Raw genomic sequence first — 10,210 nt, 5'->3', positions numbered from 1 at the left:
ACATGGTAGTTCAATGTGTATGCTTAGTTTCTCTGTTCTCCTTTGTTGTCTTTAGTGTCCTCGTTTTTATATTTTTCTTGATTATTTGTTATATTCCATGTATGTACGTTGTTGAGAGCAATGTGTAAACCGGAGTCAAATTCCATGTATGCGTACGTATACATGGCCAATAAAGCAACGCTGACAGATTAGCGTTATGTCATTCAAAACAAACGCCTCCCTCTCCCGAAGAGACTGATGCTAAAATGCACCGCGGGCGGGGCTAAAGGGGCAACTATCGAAGAGCAAAATAACAGCTGTTTTTATTTTACATTTTATATTTTACATTACTATAAGTACTGATCCACACTCCATACCAGTTGATGGCGGTAATGCACCATTTCATTGTTTACCAACCGCCAATAAACCTAAAAAAAAGAAGCAGAAGAAGGAGAAGAGCAAAATAACGGCTGTCTACGGGTTGTGTCCAGTCGGTTTATCGGTCAAGCTTTTTTTTTTGACTCCGAGGAGGAGGGCATCGTCTTTTTTATGATTTAATATTTTGAATGCATCTCACTTCCGTGTTTTGCTACCTCATCACGAAATCCTTCATCTTTTTTCCTTCATAAAACATACAAATAATCAAGTAAGTATCTAAATGACACTCTGCCTTTACAAATGAATTGTTATCCTCGGTTATAAACGACCAGTGTTGGTGTTTTAAGCTATACGTTAGCTCTTAGCATTGTGAACTAGTTTAGCTTAGTACGACATATCACCACTCACGTGAGACGTCACATACAAACGTCAGTTAAGCTAAGCTGACTTCGACTGATATCAGAGCAGAAACATGCTAAAATAAACTTTACAGCTGGTTTACAATGGATTCCTGGGTTAACTGTGCTTTAATCTCGTCAGTCCGACTTGTATTATTAAGAAATGAGGATGATTCACAACTGGCCTGTTGCTCGTTACCAACTGTTACCGTTAGGCTAGCTAGCTAAGTGCAATGACAACCAGAATCCTCCTCTTCGTCCTCCAACAAGTTTATGTATGCAATGTACACCAAGCTAATGTATATGATGAAGTAATGTTATTCTGTTATATTAATATAACAGAATATCATTCAAAAGAGTGAATGTAACACAACATAATAAAGTTATGATACCGTATGGGATAAGAGACATAGTATAAGGTGTATTATTAGTGTAGTAATATAGAAGTATAGTGTAACATAGTATATAGTGTTAGATATAACATTATATATAGTATAGTGCAGCAATGGGCTGTAATTGAATAGAATATCACAGACAAGACAGACATTAGAAAATACTGTTCACCGTGTACATAGTCACAGGATGCAGAATGGTATTTACGGAACAGTTGCTGTTGTTTGATTAGCTAATAATTACACTATAATTAGTTCCATTACTGACAGATGCCGACTGACGTGTATGTATACATATATTTATATATATATTATTGTTTTAGGTGTCTCCTCTAAGATGGCTATGGTAAAGAGTGGTTGGCTCCATCGACAAAGTGAGTAGCCTGACACAGTTCACCAGTTTATGAATATGAAACTTATTATAATACAGTTTAAAGATGCTGTGACATTTGGTGTGATGTGAATAATAATTGAGTTTGAGTGTATATTATTATATTTCCATTTAATTAAAAGGCACCATACTGCGCCGGTGGAAGAAGAACTGGTTTGACTTGTGGGCCGACGGACGCCTCGTGTTCTATAACGATCAACAGTGGGGCGACATGGAGGACGACATCCACATGAGGGTCGACTGTATCAACATACGCAACGCTGCTGCGTGCCAAGGTGACGTCATCGGATACATGATGTCATTAGCTGCACGATGATGTCATTAGCACAACTTTAATCAAAACAAGCCTCGTCACTGTTAGAGCGCGCACACACACACACACACACACACACACACACACACACACACACACACACACACACACACGGGGGAGGAGGAGAGGTGGCCCGTCATCGGCGGCACAATGATGTCATTAGCACAACCTATGTTCATATTTAAATGTCTCCTCTCTGTGTTCTCAGACCTGAACCCAGCAGAGGGGAAGATGCGTGAGGCTTTGTTCCAGATCGTGTGCAGAGACGGACGAGTCATCAGTCTGTGTGCAGAGAGTGCAGATGACGCTCTGTAAGACATTTATCACTTCGATGGGTTATTTTGGCCACTTTGGTGAAGTTGAATGTTTTGAGTTAAAACAAGAGGTTACTTTACATTTTTGTACACATGACATCTATTGCACTTCTGTCTATTTTTGGGGGAGTTTTCCCTGTTCCGATGTGAGCGTGTCGGGACAGAGGACGTTAGAAAGTTGAGTTGAATCCTTAGTTTCTGTGTTGCAGGGCGTGGACCATGGTGCTTCAGGATGCCAGAATGAATGCGGTGAGTTTCTGCTACATAAGTTTGATTTGTTACCAAAATATGAACAGAAAGTTGTTGTAAAAACCAACCGGTTTCTCTTTATCCGTCTTATTAATGAACAAGCTGCGACTAAAACTGTTTTTTATGATCTGAACAGGCAACATGAAGCTGGCAACAACTGTGAAACAACTCTCTTGTCTGTCATATAAACATCTATGTTGATAAACATACGGGCTTTATGAGGGTTTCTCAGAATTCTCTACTGCTTCTAAATGTCCAAAAAGCTCAGTTTTGTTGGTGTTCATTGATCATGCGTTTCTTTTTGTTTGTTGTTGTTTTAGGTGGTTGCTACGCCTCAGATCGGCTTTGCACAGGAAGTGAGGCCGTCTGCTCCTCCCCCCTACTCAGATTATGCTCTCCCACCTCAGGTAAAAGGCATAAACAGTATGAATATATGCAACGTAATGTCAAAGAACAGTTCCCATGATATCTTACTAAGTTACTCCTCATTTTAAAGGCGTTTTTCTACGAAAGTCCAGCAACACGTGTCAATATCCACTCGTTACGTGCATCCAGTCTTTTCAAAATAAACTTCCATTTTCACAGGAAACAACACGGTTAGGTTTAGTTTTTTTCATCTTTGATGCTTCCTGGTTAACGATTAACTGGATTACATACAAATTGCTTTCGTGGGACATCTACGAATTACGGGGCTTTCATTTTTACGTAGATAAAGCTACGAACGTAGGAGAACGGCCTGGCATATGACGAGAATTTGTTAAAAGTTTAGTTTAGCACAAAAACAGCAACGTGCCCGTGATTTTCAGGACTCAACAGTCTTTTCTTTTCCTCAATAAACTAATCGTACTCAGCTCTAAAAATCTGTGAAATGAATTGTTACCAAAGAACAGCAGACAGGCATATAAAAGTACAATATGATTACACTGTATTCACAATTTGACACACATTTGGTTTGTCGTGATCCTTTTTAAGGGAAAACCAAGCGAACAGAAAACAAACACAATACATAGTTGGAGCTTAGAACCATCTTCTGGTGTAGCTCTGGAAATGTTTAAAAGCTCAACACTGAATCGATTGTTTCTCTAGTAACACGGAGGACTTGCCAGATCCCACAGAGGATCAACAGTCTCTGTCCTTCTTCAGCAGGTCTATGCTCCGGGTCCGTATGGAGAGTATGTCGCACCTCCACCACACGCAACACAGATCGTGTACTCTCCTGACGGGCAGCCCTACGCTGTGGCTTACCCTTATCAGTACCAAGGTAAAGTAACTGTCAGCATATGTGCAGAAGTAAACCAAGCTTCAATCCCCCCCAAACGATTGCAAAGTGAAATGAGAGGTGGTGTCTCTGCTCTAGGTGGGTACGCCGCTCCTGGAGTGAACCACGCTGTTATCCGGGAACGCCAGTGGGACGACGGAGGAGATGTGGCGTTGGGCATGCTGGCCGGAGCGGCAACCGGCCTGGCGATCGGCTCCCTCTTCGCTGTCTTCTAGTGTCTTGATTAATGTATTTATCTAGTAAGCACACCCCCTCCCCTCCCCTCCCCCCTTTATGTTTGCAGCATTCGGCTTCTTCTCTGTGCCATCACATGAGTCGGAGTAAAATGCGTCTTTTTGGGCTACTTCCATCTATGAAGGATGATTGTGATGGGCAGTGATCTGCTCCATGTGTTCTATAAACACACATACAGTAAATACTGTTAGCACTTTCTCTAATGTTTCCTACTCTCTCTGTGATGTCTAAATATGAATGTTATTTAACCAAAAAGCTATTACTCCATTTTTAAAAAGGTACAGTGTGAAGCATCTAGAGTGATCTATTGGCAGAGATGGAATATTATGAAGTATGTTTTTGTTACTGTACAAGCACCTTAAAGAATCGCTGTGTTTCCGTGAGCTTAGAATGAGTTTATATTTACATAAGGAGTCGGCCTGCCGTATTTCTACAGTAGCCCAAGAGGGTCAAACCAAACACTGGCTCCAGATGAGGACATTCACCGATTCACACTTGTAAACGTCACTGCTAGATGCCGGTAAAAACCTACTCACTAGATCTTTAATAGAGAGGCACCGGTTGAAATTTTCTCGGCTGATTCCGATCTTATTGAAAAGTCTGACCTGGTCATTCTGATCATCTTTCTTTCTCAGAATCATGATTCACTGTCAAAAAAAAGGGATATATGATATAGATATCGATCGGCCGGTCTCGGGTCGTGGCCGATCAGCTGACAACCGGTTTCGACCGGTGGCCGAACGCTCGGTGTGTCTCTACTCTTTAAAGAGTTATTTAAATAACAGGAAAGACACTTCTCCATTCATGTACTGTACATTTCAGGTCATCACTGTTTGTTTTCTTTATGTTTGCAAAATGACTGTAATAGTCATCAGTGTATTTATTTTTCTTTAGTTTTGTGTTCACCTCTGTGTACTTTACCTTTACTTTGTTTTACTCGTCTGTTTTGGGTGCGATTACATGAAGTGGTTCTTTGGCTCCTCGGGTTACTTGTGGTGGAGGCGAGCGCGCGCACGCACGGACACACGCACGCACACACACCCTTTAAATTTGAGGTGGGATCTGGTTGTGATGGATGTCTGATGATGTCACCACCAATAAGTCTGCATAAGAGGAACCACTGGATGGAAGCGATAAGGGACGTCTCATTACTCATGTGTTGTTCATACATGCTCTATTTATGGTCATGTTTTCATTGGCAGTTGAACCATACCTTACTTTTCTTTTTTGTCATTTGAAATGCGTTTGCTTTGATATTTTGGTTTTATTTCGGTAGGTTCGGTGCAGTCTGCACAAACACCAATCAGGTCGTTCCGTCTCTTGTTTAGTTACAGTTCAGTTTTCACTCCAAATGACTTGAATATCGTCAGATGTTTTCCATCATTCATGTGAAGTGTGACCGTTTATTCACTTTGAAAAAGCAACTTCTGCTCAGTAGGAAACATGTTTGCTCTGCACATCTTTATATTAATGACACTACGAGATGTTGAAGATTTCATTTAACTGAAGCAAACTATCAGCTTGTGCAAGCGGCGTAACGATGATGTAATCTTTTGTATATTTCTCCTATTAAATTATGATCTACCCTGCATTTAGAATATATATGATAGTTAACTAACAGATGTATTTTCAACAACTAAATATATGTTCACAAAGTTACTAAAGAGTCCTGTTGTTTCTGTGTTTATTTAACCCTGAGACGTTCGTTCACACATGTCGTGTAGGATACAGCAATAGTGCAAATCTCCACCGTAACAAGTTTTATTCATGTAACCAGTAAGTGACCTCAAACCCCCAAAATAAACACGCCGAGCATTCACACTTGTGTCTGAGATCAGGCAACATACTGAGAGGATGTATAAGAACTTCACATCACAGTAACCGACTACTACGCTCTGAAAGTTTAAACTAGAAATGCAGATGATTTACTTATAGACAGCATTTACAAATGCTTTAAAGGCATTGTTGTACAATATTTGATATAATTTAGTAACTCAATAGAAGCCCAGAAGGCCCATTTGAAGCTTGTGATGATAACTTTGTGTATAGAGAAACAAGAATAACCAGTAAAAGGTTATTTACATGTTTAAAAGAGTCCGTTTTCATACATTTGACAGCAATAAATTCCCATTTATAAAAACCAACCCTGAAACTGATTCTGTTCAGTGCAAAACAAAGACTATACTAAGAGGCATGTAGTGTTGCATTCACCCACTGCATCATGACCATCTGTTGTTCATATTCTAGAACAGTGATGGTGTCTTTAAAACAAATAAAGATCACTTTGGTTTGAGACATGCCAAATAAAACCAATACGCTAAAGAACAAACCGTACAAACGTGAAGCTATAAACACAAGCAACAGCGGATCAATTAATTTGTGATAAATAGTGCTGATGGTGCAGATGATTAATTGATTAGTTGAAGAAAAAGTCATCAATTAAGATTTTGATCATCAATTAATCATTTTGGTCAATTCTCCTTCATAGAAACAGGTGCTTATCTTGAACTACAACCTTAAAGGGAGAGGTCGGATGTTTTTGAAGATGGGTCGTATGAGGAACGCATCCATAGTCAGTGTGTTACCAAAACAGACAAGAGTATCAGCAAAGCAAAGCAATGTACTGCTGTGGAGGTATGTTGGACTCCTAAAAGAATCAAAATCAGTTTAAGTGAACGCTATATTTAGAATGTTTTCACCTCTTTACCTTGATGTTAAACAGCTCTTTCTGACGGGAACTTAAGCCGTTATCTTTGATCTCTACAAAGACACCAGACTCCGTTCACTAAAACACTGATTCTACCTCTCAGGAGACAGGAGTCGCTGGTCTACTGCTGCCTCCATCAGTTTGTGTTACTGTGTGACTTTGGTGTTTTAAAGGTTTAGTTCTGATTCACCAAAGTCACACAACAACAAACAAACTAACAGACGGAGGCAGCGGAATGACCAGAAACTCCTGTGCTCTGTGAGGTAAAAATGATTACTTTTGTCAATGGAGTCTGGTGGCTTTGAAGAGAGCAAAGAGAACAGCTTTACTTCTCCGCCAGAAAGGTCTGTCTGACAGCGAGGTAAAGAGGTGAAAAAAACCAAAATATAGCGTTCAATTAAACCGATATAGATTCTTTCAGGAGTCTAAAATACGTCCACAGCAGTACATTAGTTTGCTCCCGTGCTGGTTCTCCTGTCTGTTTCTATAAACTCATCTGCTGTAGTAGAACACCTCATACAGACACACTTCTAAACATCCAAACTGTCCCTTTAATATTATTTCTATTGCTTTGACCGCTAATCGGCTTCAGAAACTAAAGAACTTTAGGCTCCAGTAACTGGTGATGGATGTTTTCAAGATGATTAATCGAATGATCGCAAACGTAATTGACAGTGAAAATAGTTGTTGGTTGCAGTCTTATTAAAACGTAGAGCGTGAGTATTATTAGCCTTCTTGACCAAAGTCCTCTGTAAACTTCCTCAGCTTGTCCAGGTCCTGATCGTTCACCGTCGGCTTGGTGCTTGCGAGTGACCTCAGCATGTTGGGCTGCACGTGAAAAACATCACAATGAGTGACGATCGATGCCGTCCACGTATAAATAAACATACTTTCCTCTCCTGGCCGAACACAGAGTCTTTTCTTACCATGGACACGACCGGCTCCAGAAGTTTCTCCCCAGGAACGTCCATCCACGTCATCGCGATGGCGTTGGGATCACCCGGCGAACACGGAGTCAGGAGGTCGTCCACCACGACGTCGGGGTTGTTCCACGATGACCCGCGGACCTTAAACCAGTGTGTGTGTGTGTGTGTGTGGAGACGGACAAAAAGAAACATGAGACGCTAAGGTTCATACAGGTGTAGTGGCAACGTTTAGGTTGAGAACGAGGAACTATTTCACTTCTTCTTGAATGAATAATGTCTATTTAGTGTCTCGCCATTAGTGACCTCTCTCGTTAAGAAAGTTATTTCACTGAGGTAATAAATCAAGAGAGAAGTAGAGTCATTTTCTCAGAGACTTCTATACAACCAGAGGAGTCATATTCCAAAAAGACCTTCTAGGATAACGAGCAACGTTGAACTGTTTGAGTGTTTTTACCTTTTTGAAATGAGTGGAGGACTGAACCAGCCTGACCGGCTGCATCAGGGCGTCTCTAACGATGACACTGATGTCCGCCCCAGAGTAGCCCTCCGTCTTTTGGCCCAGGGTGACGAAGTCCGCCTCGGCCAGGCTGTTGGGGGTGGAGCCCAGATGCAGTTTGAACATGAAGGAGCGGGCGTGCGCCTCGGGCAGCGGGATGTAGATTCGCTTTTCAAACCTGAGAGAAACAAAAGATTCAATCAGCCACCACGAAGCATTCAACCTCTTATGTCCTGATTGTTTTTAATCTCTTAAACCTTCCCTTTAGATCATCTGTTCCAGCAGCAAGAGACAAGTGACCTGATGTTTAAACTTCAGAACAGATGGTTGTGTGAGACGTTGTGGTGCCTCGTCGTGCTTTAGCTGCAATGTTCATCATGTCTAATAAAACATTTGCTGCTCTTTCCCCCCTAATCAATAAGAAGGTTGTGATAAACACCTTTAAGTACAAACATAGAAGTTTCCCAGTTTTAGCAGAATACTTTGCGTATTATGCAGCAGACAGAAATATGACTAGAACTTCGCCACCAAACTGGCCCAGAGAGGAGAGCTGAGATGGAAGCTAAGCTAACCCAGCTAGGACCTCAGGCGACTCCACTACCCAGCATGCTCCTGGCTGTCTGATGCCTGATAACAGGAAAATAAGACGTTTGAAAGCAGCGGGAGGTCGGTGACTGTTGAGCCCACATCTTCACACAGACCTGGATCCATCGTGGTCCAGGATCAAGCTGCCCTTGATGGGCGGACAGCAGGACAGAGAGCAGGACCACGGTGGGACCAGAGGAGGAGGACTCTGTGTTTACATCATGATGCTTGGTGCTCAAACATCCGTCACAGTTGATGGACAATGTGTGAAGATGTCGGCCATATTATCTGATCAAAGAATTGTTTTTGTTGCTGCTGTTTACATTCCTTATGATGTTAATATAAAAACAGCACCACAGGAATGTTCTACTGCTTTTGTTTTGTTTGTCATGTGTTTACTGTGTCATAAATGGCCTTCAACTGAATTTCATTGTGCATCTCTGTGTTGCATTATGACAATGAATGATGATTGAAATCCTTGAATTCATTAAATAGTTGTTGAGATATTTCAGGCTTGATCAAGCGAAGGACATTACTTGCATAACAAAAGAGGTAAATCCCCTTTAGATGCAGGTCAGGATTGTTTATGATTAAGAATAATAATCAAATTGTGATTATATGTAAAAAGTATTCTCGTATGTACGGCAGTATTTTTACACAAGTGAAACTAACCTCCTCCTGATTGCAGAGTCCAGCGTCCACGGTATGTTTGTGGCTCCGAGGACCAGGATTCCCTCGTTGTCATTTCCAACGCCTGAGAGGAGAAGGACATTTTGTCGTAAACAAAGAACTTGCCACACAGATTAGTGTCAGCTTTGTCTCTCCTCGCTCACCTTGCATCTGGACGAGGAACTCTGTCTTGATTCTGCGCGCCGCTTCGCTCTCGTTCTCGCTCCTGGAGCCGCAGAGGGAGTCGATCTCGTCGATGAAGATGATGGACGGCTTGTGCTCTCGGGCTAAAGTGAACAGGCTCTTCACCAACCTAGAGAGAGAGAGAGAGAGAGAGAGAAACAGCCAGATGTTTAGTGTCAGTTTATCTCATTCAAAAGATGTATCGTCATGTAAAGAACCCCGGGGCCTCACTTCTCACTCTCACCCAGCCACTTGGACACGAGGTCGGAGGAGGCGATGGAGAAGAAGGTGGAGTTGTTGGCCTCCGCGGCCACCGCCTTGGCCAGGTAGGTTTTCCCTGTTCCCGGAGGACCAAACAGCAGGATCCCCCGCCCTGCACAAATAGATGTATCATTAAACACTACTCATTTTCAGGAGGTGTTAGAGCTGGCTTGTTGTTTTCAGTACCTTTGAACAGATGAGGGAATTTGATGGGCAGGATCACGGCTTCTTTCAAGGCTTCTTTGGCGCCCTCTAGTCCAGCTACATCGTCCCACTTAATGTTTGGCTTTTCCATGACAATAGCACCTGTGAGAGGGATGGGTTTGATGAAGCACATCTCTTTCTGCAATGTCATGCAATGATGTTGATGTTTTACGCATCTTATTTAACTGCTGCATCTAGAGAGCTGATACTTTGGTACCAAGTTGATGCCAAAATGTAACGCTGCTTGTTCCC

General features: G+C 41.9%; 2 protein-coding genes across 3 annotated transcripts; one reads left to right on the top strand and one right to left on the bottom strand.

Moving 5' to 3' along the window:
- The first annotated feature begins 418 nt into the window (after positions 1-418).
- Positions 419-5,586, top strand: LOC116377590 (pleckstrin homology domain-containing family B member 2-like). 2 transcript variants are annotated; one of them, XM_031839253.1, is made up of 8 exons: positions 419-625; positions 1,471-1,521; positions 1,661-1,813; positions 2,060-2,162; positions 2,375-2,414; positions 2,735-2,821; positions 3,561-3,675; positions 3,772-5,586. In XM_031839253.1, the coding sequence occupies exons 2-8, from the start codon at positions 1,485-1,487 to the stop codon at positions 3,906-3,908; spliced, it is 672 nt and encodes a 223-aa protein (XP_031695113.1). In that variant the 5' UTR covers positions 419-625; positions 1,471-1,484; the 3' UTR covers positions 3,909-5,586. The 2 variants fall into 2 exon arrangements, with proteins under 2 accessions (XP_031695113.1, XP_031695112.1); XM_031839252.1 differs by having other exon boundaries at positions 3,558-3,675.
- Positions 5,587-5,672: 86 nt separating this feature from the next.
- LOC116377588 (vacuolar protein sorting-associated protein 4B-like) lies at positions 5,673-10,204 on the bottom strand. The gene is made up of 7 exons (XM_031839251.1): positions 9,941-10,204; positions 9,725-9,866; positions 9,475-9,623; positions 9,314-9,395; positions 8,015-8,234; positions 7,561-7,701; positions 5,673-7,462 (listed from the first exon to the last, which is right to left on the bottom strand). Exons 1-7 carry the CDS (start codon positions 10,107-10,109, stop codon positions 7,361-7,363), a joined length of 1,005 nt encoding a protein of 334 aa, XP_031695111.1. The 5' UTR covers positions 10,110-10,204; the 3' UTR covers positions 5,673-7,360.
- Between the last annotated feature and the right edge of the window lie 6 nt (positions 10,205-10,210).

Source organism: Anarrhichthys ocellatus, unplaced genomic scaffold (assembly GCF_004355925.1).
Source record: "Anarrhichthys ocellatus isolate YVR2014 unplaced genomic scaffold, GSC_Weel_1.0 scaffold1434, whole genome shotgun sequence".
NCBI classification, from domain to species: Eukaryota; Metazoa; Chordata; class Actinopteri; order Perciformes; family Anarhichadidae; genus Anarrhichthys; species Anarrhichthys ocellatus.
Note: the sequence above shows the minus strand (reverse complement) of the source record. Positions and strands in the feature narration are given on the sequence as shown.